The sequence below is a fragment of the Taeniopygia guttata genome, chromosome 1 (genome assembly GCF_048771995.1).
Source record: "Taeniopygia guttata chromosome 1, bTaeGut7.mat, whole genome shotgun sequence".
Taxonomy (NCBI): Eukaryota; Metazoa; Chordata; class Aves; order Passeriformes; family Estrildidae; genus Taeniopygia; species Taeniopygia guttata.
In genome coordinates, this window is record NC_133024.1 from 77,410,897 (window position 1) to 77,425,038 (window position 14,142).

The 14,142-nt window shown below is 42.0% G+C and overlaps 2 protein-coding genes across 10 annotated transcripts in view; one reads left to right on the forward strand and one right to left on the reverse strand.

The window, feature by feature from the left end:
* Positions 1–8,240, forward strand: part of PCCA (propionyl-CoA carboxylase subunit alpha) — a 268,217-nt gene extending 259,977 nt beyond the window's left edge. For all 4 annotated transcript variants that reach the window (XM_030276646.4, XM_072931569.1, XM_072931574.1 and 1 more), the window contains 2 exons: positions 4,565–4,642; positions 7,888–8,240. In XM_030276646.4, the coding sequence (XP_030132506.4) occupies positions 4,565–4,642; positions 7,888–7,956 (147 nt within the window). In that variant the 3' untranslated portion in view covers positions 7,957–8,240. The remainder of the gene's footprint in view (positions 1–4,564; positions 4,643–7,887) is intronic.
* The window catches only part of GGACT (gamma-glutamylamine cyclotransferase), a 28,140-nt gene continuing 21,972 nt past the window's right edge, over positions 7,975–14,142 (reverse strand). For 5 of the 6 annotated variants that reach the window (XM_004174733.6, XM_030276602.4, XM_004174734.6 and 2 more), the window contains one exon: positions 7,975–11,286. In XM_004174733.6, the coding sequence (XP_004174781.1) occupies positions 10,796–11,269 (474 nt within the window). In that variant the 5' untranslated portion in view covers positions 11,270–11,286 and the 3' untranslated portion in view covers positions 7,975–10,795. Of the gene's footprint in view, positions 11,287–11,607; positions 14,041–14,142 lie in introns of those variants that run through there. The other variant, XM_072931592.1, reaches the window with a different exon arrangement.

Genomic DNA, 14,142 nt, shown 5'->3' on the forward strand with positions numbered 1-14,142 from the left:
CATTAGTGAGCAACACCAGTCTGTGCTAAATGCCTGGTGTCTAAGCAGCACCTACAATCTTTGTTTTTGGAGAATTTAAGATTGGGAGGCAAGTTGGGGTTTTATTGTTGGTGGTTTTTTTAAATTTTATTTTTTTAATAAATAAACTCTTCTCTCCTTTCTCACCCACCAAATCTTTCCCAGTCCCCAGAGTTTGTCAGAAGCAGAAATCCAGATGGTAGTGAGGTGCCTAAGATGGAGGATGCTCTATTACGCCTCCAAAGAGGAAGTGGGAGCTCAGCATGGCTTACAAACACAACTTTAAAAAGGCTTCTGTTTCTTTAAATCCTTCTGAATAAAGTGGATCTAACTTCTTGTGAAGGATATTGAGGGCTTTAATCAGAAATAAGAAGTGGTTTAAATCATTAGCACAACAAAGCAAACTATAAGCTTGAAGATAAAAGTCTCAGGGGAAAGGGTCCTCTGAAAATAAATGGGACTTGATAGATTTCCATATCATTTATAACTTCCCTTAATTACACTTGGAAGACTTGCCAGTAAAACTGGAAAATTGGCAGCCTATATCCATTATAGTAATTTTGCCGACCATGGCAAGCAGCTGGCTTTACTGGATTTTATTTCCCATCACTCACAATTAATCATCAGCTGGAGATGTCTGAAACTCCTCAAAACGTAGCAATACTGTGTGACATTCAGGCCTCCTTAAAATGCTGAAATCTGCTGAGTAAATGGGCCGAGTTCCCCTTCCAGCGAACTCATTTTGGTGCGAGGCAGGCTGCCGGTTAATGAGTGCCACTTCGATAATCGGATGCGAATGTGAACCCTGACCTCATGTCAAAGGAGAGGACGCAGCAAGCTGGATAAAAGATCGGTGATTCAGATCTGCAAACTTTACACCAATTAGACAGAGAGCGGGGAAATACATCAGTGCCCATTGGGTTTATCAGAAAGACTTGTGGGGCTTGTGACCATTTTGTAAGCCTAACATGGGAGACGTCCTGTCACAATCATTAAGTCTTTATCCCATTACGCACCAAAGTCTGCAGAAAGTGTACCATATTCACAAAGATCCCGTGGCAGCGTGCCCTCGGGTGTGCACCGTCTTTTCGTGCTCCTGAGCTTTAAAGAGCCCCATCTCTGAGTGCAGACAGTCTTTGTGGTCCTCACGTAGGTGCAACGGGAGCAGGTCTGCATTGCTGCTTCTCACATTCTGCTTCCGCCCTGTGGCGTGAGTTGCTTGGTTGGGAAATGACTGGAGACAGTTCCCTGTCCTGTGTGTAACCTTTTGGCCAGCGGAGAGAACAACCACCGTGCAGTCCCTGAGTGACTCAAACAGCACCATTGACTGGTCCCAAATTCACATTACAATTGTTAGCAGCATCGAGATGTTAAGTACCCTCCTCTTCAATGACCTTTTTTCTTCTTTTTTTTTTTTTCTTTCTTTCTCTTTTTTGTTTCTTTCCCCTTTTCACTCTTTGAACTGTACAATGCAGAAATGAACTGCTAAAATAAAGACTGCAGGTCTAGCAGTTAATCAGTCATTTATTTTGATATACCAAGAAGCGTAAAGGTCGATTTGTCTGTAGTGAAACTCTGTGAAAAAGATACCTGAGATTAATTTCTTTTAAGAAAAGGAGTCCTTTTACTTTACTTGGTTCAAAGAAATGAGATTTTTTTTGTTTGATTTTAGTTTTGACAGATTTAGGTCATCACTGAGACCACTGTAAATGGAAATGTAGAGATGGTGGTTTTCACTGGTTTACCATCCACTGAAAGAAAATTATACTATGAAAATACAGCATTAAAAATGATCCATATAAATCCTTAAATAAGTTAGACAGCAAGAACTTGTACACATCTCTGCAGTTTTCATTTGCAGGCTAAATAACAGGCAAAATGAAATGTGCAATTATAGTATGAAAGAAATTGGAGGATGCCCAAGACTGAAAAAGAGGAAAGAGAGATACAAGTGCCTAATTTTAGGATTTGTCGTTTTTCAACACAATGAGTGGAGCTGTAAAGGTTTAACATAAGAACAGTAATTAAACTTCTGTGCTTAAGTGACACTTGCACCAAGATAATTTTCAACAAATTGTACATCATCAGAAATACTGACACGGCATTTTCACACGTGGTACCTGCTAAAAGTGCCTCCTTCCTTTCAAATTAGTAAGACTAGATGTTAACTGGACACTTCAACTATAAGTTTTGTGGTTTGAGGGGGTTATTTCCTTCCCAGACACTGCATTCTTTGTCATCAGCCCCAGCATGCATTATATAAACCACAAAAACTTTAATTTTGGGAAAGATGGGAAACTGAGAAGAAATTCAGGTTAAGGGATATTTCCATCCCACAATCACTAACACTTCCTGCAATTTTAGCACCATACTTTAGATCTACTGAGACAATGCCTTACTTTTCCCATAGATGTGTTTCCAGAACTCTGTTTAGATAATTGCTGACTGGTTAATTTGCACACCATCCTCCTGATGAAGCCATGTTACAGTTAAATGTAACTGCTCTAGGAGAGAGTTTCTTATGGCCTTGTAATTAGGCCACTGAATTCAGGTCTGCTGTCCTTAGCATCTCAGTCTTTGACAACCTCTAGAAACCTGTGTTCTTGGCTCTCTGATAGCAGAGCTTAACCAGAGGGTGGCAAAGTTGTTTCTGAAATGCATATTTTAATAATAGCATTATTTAAAAAAACCCTCTTCCAACAAACTTTCTTGCCTGTTTTTTTTTTTCCCTTCCTCTTTGAATCCAAAGAGGATATTCATTGCTTCCTCATAACCTCAGAAATGTTTGGAAAGTTAAGAGCAGATGGAAGAAAAGTAATGAGGTAGGGAAAAGGAGAGGAGAAGAAGAAAGGAAAGGAAGAGTGAGCTGCTGGGACAAGGCTATGGGCAGAGCAGCAGGTGTGGAAGGAAGGAGACAAAAGACAGGGAAAGGGAATAGAGGGGAAATAACAAGTCTTTGATACTATTCACAAAATTGGACACCTGCTAATGACTTAACTGCTTGCCTGAAGCTCAGGATGGAATTTCTGCAAGGTAAGTGTTGGGTTTTGGTTATTCTTTGTATCCAGTTAGTACACCATATTTCCATAGCAAATGCTTTCCATATTTACCCTCCAAAACCTCTCATACTGTTGTTGCCAATCTGTTGGAGAAGGAGTGTGTAAGCCTTTTAATATAATGGGTTTTGTTTTGTTTTGCTCAGAATTCACAGGCAGATATCAGTGGTATTTAGTCAGTTAGTGAAAAAATAGCTTTACTTAAATTTTTGGAATGTTCTTCATGCAATGTACATTCGATCTCTGACTTCACATCTGCCTGTTAGTATATTCCTCCCAAGTGGTACACACTTGTTCTTAAATATGTATTATTAATTTTATATATAATTAGAGAAATATATGTATGTGTATATATAAACAAACATTTTGTTGGCACTGGCACATACAACAGTGCATAAACAAGATTTCTGCAGGTTACAGATTATCCAGTTTCATGAAACTGGGACATCAGAGCAAAAGCCCCCCAAACTTGCTGACATAATGAGGGAATAGCAGACTCCATCTACAAAGGAGCCCAATGAAAGGACTTGCAGTGGGCACCCGGAGCCAGGCATCCCATAGGAGTGTACAGGTCCTACATCCTGGCATGTAGGTCCTGGCACCCTTCCTCTCTGGCATGCAACATCTTTGGGGAATGAACAGCTAATTGCTGGGTTACACTGGGTAAATTCCAAATGCCTTGTTTAGCCTCCAGAGCCTCTGTCAAGCCTTGCTTCCTCTGTGCAAGGTGGTTCAAGACAGTGGAGGGAGGATCTGACTTGGGAGGCACAGGGAGCCCAGCAGAGCAGCCCAGTGGGGTCCTAGTGACCTTGAGCCTGCACATGACCGCTAGCAGAGCACAAACAAACAGAAAGAGGAAACCTCAGGGTTTCCTATGAAGAGCTCTGAGCTGTGGAGAAAGTGATGCATGTGTTTCCACGGTGCCTCCCCTGTGGATGAGAGCTGGTGGCTCCTCACTGATGGGCTCCTTTCTGTCAGCCCAAAGTCATCAGCCACCATCAGAGGCTGCCATGTGCAGAGATGTCACATTCTCCTCAGCATCAGCCCACTGGGTGCTGCTGGACCTTCCAGCCCAAGCTCCCCCGGACACCTGCCAAGGAGCTTTCGGCTTCTGAATCAGTATGAGTATCTGTGGGCCCTGCGCCAGGGAAGCAAAGCAGAAGTTCCCTGGCTAAAAATGTACAAATTAGATTTTGCTCTGCATTTAATTGATGTTGAACTGTGGAATCTGAAGCCGAATGGATGGGAGAGGAGCCTTTCAGGTTTGCCTGGGGTAATAGTTTTAAGCAGCTGAATTTTTTCCCCCTTATTTTGTTGCCAGTTTTGTGATTGTCATTTGTGTTGTGACTGTGTAACTGGCTGACTTGACTTGTGTCATGAAAGTCTTTATAGCATTTAATGAAATAATCCTTTTATTTTCCGTAAGAATCATCATACTTAGAACATTTCAAATCCTCTATTCTCATTTTGTACTGCTTGAATTTCATCAGGTTTCAGAAGGTCAAGAGATTTGTGTAATTGAAGCAATGAAAATGCAGAACAGTATGATTGCTGCTAAAACAGGCAAGGTAAGCCACCTTAGGTCACTTAAAACCATATGCAACTAGTCAACAGGATAGAATTTAAAAAGGAAAAAAGGAGGATTCTGGTTGTTAAGGAATTAAGTCTGATTGTTGTAAGTCTTTCAAAGTGAGGTGTCTTTAATTTTGTTACATTTGCATCTGCTGTGAATGCTGTTAAGTAGTTCCGAGCCTTAGACAGCACAGCAGGAAATAGTTTTACTGGCTTTGGAAATTCATATAACTCTTTCTCCTAAATTATTTGTTTTCTGTGATGTTACAATGCTGAGTTGAATTGAAAGGTGTTGTAGACCATTGCTCCAAATTTCATCTTTCCAGAGAAGAGAGATCTCTTTGCCAATTAATTATTTAATGGCAAATTATTTGTTATTTAAAAAAAAAAAACAACACCCAGAAGAAGGCATAGAAAGTGCTTTTGCAGGAGGGAGAAAACAGCAATTTTTTAATTATTGTGACTGTTAAGTATCAAGCCTAGATCTGCAATTTGTTAAGCTTTGCAAGGCTATGCATTAGCCTATCCTGCTTCTGAGGGATCAGCATTGCAGCCCTGGAGCTGGGACTTTGCTGCAGTGTAGGATGTGCTAAAACCAGCACTCTGAGCAAGGAACTGGTTAAGCTTATGTGACAAGAGCATGCACTAAACCCAAGTTGGTCTGAGGACTGTCAGACCTCAAACTGGGACTTCAGAGCCTCCCTGTGCCAGATTATAATTTACAGCCTGAAACAATCACCTAGTCATGGGCCCCAGAGCCATCCTTTCTAATGGGAGAGCATAGTGTGGATCTGGATGATACATCCTTCTCTACTGCTGATTTCCTAACCTGCTCCAGCCCATCTCTGCCTGGGATCAAGCCCCTCTGCTCTCTCTGAGGCACAAACCCCAGGGCAGGAGCCTTCAGCCCGCATGGAGGCAGCAGGGAGCCTGACTGTGAGCAGGGATGGGGTTTGCCACTGGCAAGGTTCGCTGAGATCTCAGGATGGCTCTCAATGCCAAGGACTGTTTGTGTGTTTACAAGAAAGGCTTTTTTGGCACAGCTCTAAAATTGTCACCCAGGCTGGGTGCCTCTTCCAGTGCATCCAGTGCAAAATTTGGTCTCAAGAGAAAAAAATACTGAGAGAAGTATGTTCCCATTCCTTTTGCTCTGACATTGCCACTTTATTATTTTATTTCATGCATTAATTTCTTTATAATTTATTTTTCTCACTTGATTAATATTTCCAAGCATTTAGTTTTTCATCTGCCATTATTTAACCCCTTATTGCTGCTTTTTGCATCCACTGGTTTTAACTAGTATTTGTAATTAAAATGCCATTCCCTCTCCCACCCACCCCATTTATTTTTCACTTTAACCTTCCCTTTCCCACCAAGGTGTTCTGCAATCCATGGGTCTGTTCCTTACCATCCTGCTTGTACTTCTCCGAATAATAAATATTTCCCACTCACTCAGTATAGATGCCACATAAAACCTGTTTTTGGTTTATTAATCCTCCAAAGTAGGACGTGAAAGGTGCACAGGCCATTCAGTGTCCCCTTGGTGCACCCATTTTAATTACAAGTGTGTTTTTTGACCTTTAGAATGTTAAGAATTTGAATAAGCACAAAGGTTTTGGGCTATGTGGAAATGAAGCTGCTAAACAGAATTCTTCCTGTTCTGCAGTGCAAAGTCATGGCTCTGAGTGCTAAGATAACTTGGCCTCTCCACAGGAATGGGATGTTTGGCACAGGCGGTTAGTCCATGTTTTGATGCTTTGAAACTGTTTTGAAACTCAGTTCATTTGTCTTCAGCTGGAAGACGTTCACATTTTCATTCCTGACTTGAATTCCTTTTCTGTATCAAACCCATTCTTCCTGTTTTTAACTGTGAGAAAAGTGGCTTGTTTTTATCTATTTTGAGTTTATTCCAGCTACAGGTGGTTTAAAAACGAGAGAAAGCTGGAGATGAACTGGCGAGCCTCCTGCTTTCTCCAGGACAGCTGCGCCTGGGTCAGCACAAGGAGCCGGCCCCGCTGCACGGCAGAAATTGCTGGGGAGCTTGAAGCACTGGTTTGCTCCGGTGTTTGTTGAACCTTGGCTTTGTAGAAAAAGAAAAGCAAGGGGTAGAATGTTTTTCACACTGCTTTCATCTCCTAGAAGATTGAGGCTCAGCAATTGGGTATGCTGCCCAGCTACCGATTTGAAATAAAGCCCTTGTTTGTACGTATCACGCTGTCTTTGCCCGTGCTCAGCATCATGGCTGGAGCAGTGCTGTGAGTGTGCCTGTGCTACAGAGATCTGCTCACAGCTCACATGGCTTCAGACTGTCAAACACGGATATGGGCAACAGTGAGTCCATCATAGCCTGGTACTTGGGTATGCTGTGCATTTCCTTCAGGAGGCCAGGGTAGTGTCTGGATGATTAAAATGAGCTATTTGCTCAACAAGGATTTGGGCATGTCAGTGTGAGCTCTGAATTAATACTGGAAACAAACTCTATACAGCTTCAAGTATTTTTTATTGCTTCATGTGCTGAAAGGGAAAGCAAACATGTTGCAGCCTTTTATAGAGGAAATGAGGGACTAGTGTAAGAGGTTTGTGTTTTAAATTTCAGGAATCTGCACAGGTGTATGTAATTAATCTACAAGTACAGTTGCAATTAATTGACAGCCCTTTGTCAAGTTCAGTTATGTTAAGGGATCCAAATTCAGATTTGAATCATCTATCGCAACTCTCTGGAGATTGAGAGAAACCCACTTCATTGCTGCAATTCCAAAATTCTGCTGTATTTGAAAACTGTAATTAAAGAAATGGTGAAATATTTCATTGCAACATCCCAATATGAGTATTGAAGAATCAGCCTGTCCTCTATTTAAAACAAACAGTGGTGCAACAAGATGAAAAAAGTGCATTTTAATTTAAAAAAGTGGCATCTCTATCTGGCATTCATGTCTTCAAGTATCTGTCGCAAGCAAACCAGCTAATGGTAGGTGCCTGAATGCCCTGATGGGGCTGGACACCATTTGTCAAGCACTGGTACTCAAAACTCAGCTGGGCTCTGAGCACTGGAGGTCGAGCACTCAACATCTCGTGGTCCTTGCAGCACAGGTGAATCTGTGTCCCTGGAGTCTCTTCAGGCTGCACAGCGGCCATCACCCTATGCATGCAGACAGGAGTGCTCTGTGCAATACAAACCATGTCAGCCAAGTCATTTATTTTATTGAGGGAGGGTTTAAATTCTGTTGTTTCTGTACCCTAGGTAAAAGCTGTGCACTGCAAAGCTGGTGACACCGTTGGAGAAGAAGATCTGCTGGTGGAACTGGAATAAACGGTTGCCTCCACACTGTTGAATTAACTAAGCCTTTATTATTTTTATCTGTAAAGTAACATTAAGACAATTCAACACAGAAAACAGACAGTACTATGCACAAGATTTTATACAAGCATATTTACTGTATCAGTGGTTAAGATAGCAAACACAGATGTTAAATCTTGGCAACAGATCCCAGATTTTTACTTCCAGAAATACTTGTACATAACCTTTGTAATGCTTTGATTTTTCAGGATCAAATAAAATCAATAAAATACCATTTCTGCTTTGAAACAGGAAAAGCCTCTTTAAAAAAAAAAAAAAAAAAAGAAAACACAACAAAAGCCAAAATGTGATTTGTCTTCTCCACAGCAATGTCCCTGGTTTGAGGCCCCAGCCAGGCTGTACTGAATGACTGGCAAGAATGAAAAATTAACCACTGAGCAAACTGAGCAGTTCTCCTTTATATAAGTGCTGCACAAGTTCAACCAATGGCTTAAATTCTGATCAGATTTATTTTGAATTAGGATATATATTTATTTAATTACTACTTATTAACTAATAATAAATTATTACAGAATTACTTATATTATAAATACTTATACATTATTGTATTTTTAATGCTTTGTATAAATTAGATTTAAATTACCACTTAGAGGCTTTATTTTGCTAGTGCAGATATTTGTCATGTATTTTCATTTAAAGTTGTGAGGGAATTGTCTTCTTTTATTCAAACTCCATACTCAATTTCCCCACCCCTATCTTCTCGATACTGATTACTGGATGCCTTTAGAGAAGGAGCTGGCACTGCTCTCAGAGGTCTTTAGCTGCCCCAAGGTACTGCTGAGAGCATGTGTTGTCCCTCACACCAGGCCTCCTCCTGAATGCTAGGAAAGGTAGACAAAGGGACCTTGACCACTGCTCCAGAGTGTAGCAGGCCTGCTCTCATTTTCTTGCCCAGGGTGTGCAGAGTCCTGCTACTTCCCAGAAAGAAACCCTGTGGCCAGAGGTGCCTGGGCCCTTTACTGGAAGGTGAAGGGTGAAAACAATTGGTAACAGGGCTGGTGACTCATGTTCAACCAGGAAAATTTGATTCTGCTTGAAACTTCTGACTGAAGAGGCATTCTTCCTGTTATTGAGACATTGCTAATTATCTACATCACATGGCCAAGGGGGAGTATGTAGTCCAGGGAACTGCTTAGGGAACTAGTTTATAAAACTCCTCAAGATGAGTAAGGAGAGTGTTTGGATAGTACCTGCCTTCCAGGAAAATTAATGCTTTTGCAGTTGGAGAAACTGAGGCAGAGACCCTGCAGATCTCATTACAAGTCTCCTTACTGCTATCTTACCCCTTCCCAAAGGAGCACAGTTCAGTCTCTGCAGGTCGCCCTAAACAGACAAGGACTGTAAAGAGACACAAGTATTCTACTAGCAAGTTGCTTGTTTTGCTTATTGCAGCAACATAAAAGCTTTTCTAAATGAGATACAGCAGTGCCTACCCACTACTGCTAAAGTTTAGGCTGATTCCCTACCCCAGGTCCCCTCCAGCCATCACGGGGCTACTGGCAGTGAAGCAAAAGTACAGTATTGTTCTTAATTGTATCTTGCTGCATTTGATGGTACTTTGGCTCATATGGCATACAATGCCTGCTCCCATCCCTTTGTCAGCTTTACAATCTAACTGTACCAAACATTGCAGCTGAAGGAAAATATAAGGCACAGGAGTGTAACAACAGAAAGCCATGGTTTTTCCAGATTGTACAGAAACCAGCACAGTTGGTTGGGTCAGGGGGACAACAGTCTTCTTTACATATCTTTACATATTTTTTTCCCAATTTAAATGTTGCAATAATCACAATACAGGTCCTTTGGATATTTTTATAATGTATATAAATGTTTTTCCCCCATTAGGAAACTCAGTTTGCATATGGTTGCAAGTTCTGCATTAAAATGCTTGGCAAAAAGTCACCTTGACAGTAAGTGCTCACAATGGCTCCAGTGTAGATTTGCTTTTCGTGGTCCCCAACAGTCCCCAAAACAGACACACACACACACAGAGGAACACAAACACACCCCCCTCCCCAAATCCTACAGTCACACTGTGAACAGAAGCAGAACCCAAAATGTAAAATTAAAAATACAGTTTTAAATGTAACTCTCTTATATTCTCTCAGTATTTCTTGACAGTGCCTTTTAAAACTAAACATGGTTTAAAAATACACCTTTCCAGTTCAGAAAAAAACCCATTGCAATGCAGAGTAAGAATAATCTTTATATTTTCTCCAGCAATTTCCTATTTGTCTAGAAGCACCAAATGACCTGATCAACTTTCCCTGTTTACATGCAGTAGCCTACTGAACCCATTACAAGTCAATATTCAATAGGAGTTGTGCTTTACTTTTAGACATTTAAATTAGTTTCAGATATTAGTGCAAGAAAATTTGTCAATTCAGGGAAAAAAAAAAAATCATTCCTCTGCCTTTCACTAACCTCCATTATTATGAAATTATTATGAAATGGTCCATTTCACTGGACCATTATTATGCACCAAGGCAAAGGGGGATGTTGAGGGAATAATTAGACCCCAGACCCGATGTGCACATACAGTGTTTTTACACCTGGTGCAAACCCAGCTACCTGCAGCAGGCTGGGAGGGCCAGGATGACACTGACTGCCTTGGGAGGAGTCTGCAGCTCTGGGCCTACAGAACTTCAACGCTAGCACTGAGGCTCCTGGGTTGGGAAGGTTACAAGAGCTCCTGCATTTTAATAACAAGGTATTACAGCTTTCCTGGAAAGGTTACCGAGCAACACCTGCTTAGCACTATGTCTTCGGCCAGGCCGTGTCGCCTCCGTTTCTATTCCCGGCTTTCCCGTAGGACGTAGGAGAGCCCGTGCTTCCCTGAGGAGTCGTAACTGTCATAGTAGGGGAGCCCGACCCACTCGGGCGGGTAGGTGGCCGTGCTGTACACGAAGCACTCCAGGACGCCATCGGCCGCTGCCCGTGCCTCTCCCACGCCGCCCTTCCCTTCCCACTCCACCACTTGGATCCTCATCAGGGTGCGCTGGTACATGTCTGGGCAGCCTTCGAACTCATCCAGGAACTGCAGCATCTGCTCATCGACAGAGTAAATCTCCCCAGCAATGTGGTGGCCTGTCCCTGGGATGTTCAGCATGTAAGGAATATTGTATTTCCCTGCAATCACCAGCGGATACTTCTCCACCGTGTGGCCCCTTCCTTGGAATTTCGCTAGGCCTTTGGCCGTGTTGATCATGTGCTTGTAGTTGGGCTGGCCCTTCTTGAGTGTGCCGTAGACGAAGACACGGGCCATTGTACTTGCAAAAGCAGCTGAAAGACAAAGAGGTACGTTACCCACAGGACCAGTGCCCTGGAAAGCCATGGCCCTGCCAAGGCACCTCCTCCACAAAAGGCTGTTCCAGCATGTGCAAAAGTGGTCTCATAATCCTATACCACATTTAAGTATGCTACTCAATTCAAGTATCTTAAACTTTTCAGACAACTGCATCAGTCACAACCAGGAAAAAGTCAGCCTTTTGCAGTCCTATGCTGTAACCAAATTACATTCTCTAAGGAATCCTAAACATCAACCAACACATCCCTAACCCCGAGGAAAAGCTCTAAATATTTCTTAATTTTTCTCTCTCTCACCATTATGGGAGCTGTGCTGCAGCAAGTGTGTGGTGTCGTGCTCAGTGACTCCCCAAAGCAAGTGTAACCTGGTGTGGAGTCATCTCATGGATGTGCTGGTGGATTTGCAATAATGCCAGCGCTGAGGTCTTGCTTGCTGAGTGACAGACAAATGCTGAACAGCAAGCTGTGGGGCCAAGGGAGAAACTGGAAGCCAGGGCTGCTGGCAGAGAAGCCAGGTAAAGCCGTATTCCTCCTCTCTTCCCCAGAGAGACACCCCAAAGTGTTAAATCACTTCAAGTATAGTTTGAGGGGGTAGCTGGTCTGCAGGTGTGAGCCTCCTCTTGAAAACAGACCTTGAATGACCGTTTGTTGTATCTGTGAGCATGAAACACTCAAAATTGGTTTAAATGGGATAAAAGACTGGCTTTACTGAAACATAACAGGGGGGAAAGGTACCTTCATAGTTCCTGCATTATTTTTTCATGCTGTGCTGTGTTTGTCCTCCATCATTTCTGTAGGGTAGAAGCAATTCTTGCACTGTGATGTTTTCCCACATTTTACCTGTGGTCACTGACTGGGCAGAGCCTGCCTCATCCGCAGTCATCTGGCTGGGCTAGACACCCAACATCAGAGGAACCTGTGCAGCTCCTCTTGGAAAGAGTGTTATTAAATAATGTATTTCAAGTTTGAGAAATACTTAAAACAGACTGTAAATAGAAATTCAATCTATTTTCTGCAATTTACTCTTATTTTAGTAAACTGTTAGGTTTGGTCAGTTATCCAAAAGGCTGTGTTGCTGGCCGAGAACAGTGTCATTTAAAAATCCTCAGTACCCAAGCAATTTCCCCTTTGGTGAAGCAAACAGTTTTTCTCTGTATCAAAATACAGCTTTCCAAGCAAAAACAGTGTGTGCCTTCATTTACTGGCAAACTGCTTTCACTTAGGGGAATAAGAACACACTGATTTTTTTCCCCGTATTTTATCAGATATACTTCAGAGTAATTTATCCTTCCTTACATAAACGAGTTTTTTTCTTGGATGCAACTCATTCCCTCACAATAAAAAAACCATTAATATTCAGTCGGCCCAAGTCTCTTTTATAAGAAAAATCATTACCTTTCAGATTGTGTTTTGAATAACAAACACAGATCCTTCAGGAAGAAACTTGTCCCAGTGGGGATTGAGAAAGGATCACAGTTAAGCATTGAAACATGCAATTAATTCCCATTAGGGGATTAGGGCACTCGTGTTCACTTTGAATCAGAAAAATGAATTGTGAATTAAATTGTTCACAACCAAGAGGTTACTTGTCAGAGTTAATAAGTTAAAAAATAAAAAGGGAAACTTAAAACGCACATAAAAAGCTCTATAGTGAGTGGTGCATTTGTAAGGAAAAGGTATGCCTCATTTCCATTAAACAAAAGCTCTGTCCCTACTGTACAGCTGGAGATAAGCTCCCAAAAAGTTCAGAGAAGAGTGTCACCATTTCCTGAAACTGGTGAAAACAACTTTCCTGTTTCTGATGCACAGCAGCTGGCTGTTGGGAAACATCACCCATTTAAAGAAAGGCACCCATCATCCCAGTGCAGAATTCAACAGCAACAAAGGAACTTGTTAACCCAGGTTTGGGCAAGTGTTTCTGATTTAGCCTTTGAGCAGACTGATTCAGCAGGCAGTACACATGGAGATGGAGTGGGAAGCTGAAGTTTCAGCCACAGCTCCCCATGGCACTTCTGTGCCCCACAGCGGCCCTGTTGCTCATACTGGATAGGCTGAGCACAATGACTTCTCCGTCTATTAAAAAAAAAAAAAAAAACAACAAAGCAAAGCCCAGCCCTCCAGCCAAGGAGAGATTGAAATAAACTTGGTAATAACATTTCCTGATCATTGCTCCATATGAATAAGACATACACAATTTTCTGCGCAATAAATCTGGTCTCCAGTGTGCCCTGTGTTGCGCTGCAGAAAGGCTGTATATGCATTAGCATCACTTAAAGCACTCGCAAATCCTGGGCTTTTAAAAGAGTTTTAGCCACCTTGTGGCAGGAGAGTACAGAGCAGAATTGTATTTGAGGGTCATTTCACAGGCTTCCACTATGCAGCTGAAAAGAGTTATACATGGCACCCCCTTGCTGAATCACCGACAAGAAGTTGCCTGTTCTCACTTAATCCAGTTTGACACTTCTTACCTTCACTAAACCACCTGAGAGGAAAAGAAAACCCATCAAATACCAAACAAAACCCGCCCAGACTTACACTGAATATTAGCTGCCAGGACAAAACAAACCCATTCAGAAAGTACTTTCATGAAATATTCATACCAGAATCATTAAAATTCAATACCATGGAGAAACATGAGTGAAATTTGTCCGTCATCTTGGCAAACTATTTCTTTTAGCTATGAAAGATGACCTGCCAGATCGCTTGTGGGATCTGTAATTAGTTGCTTCATCAGGCAAGATGCAAAGATCAGAAAACAGAGGACTTGTTTCAGCATCACACAGGGAGGTGCTGTTGGGTGTAAAGTGGCTCACAACTGGTGCTAGCCAGGAG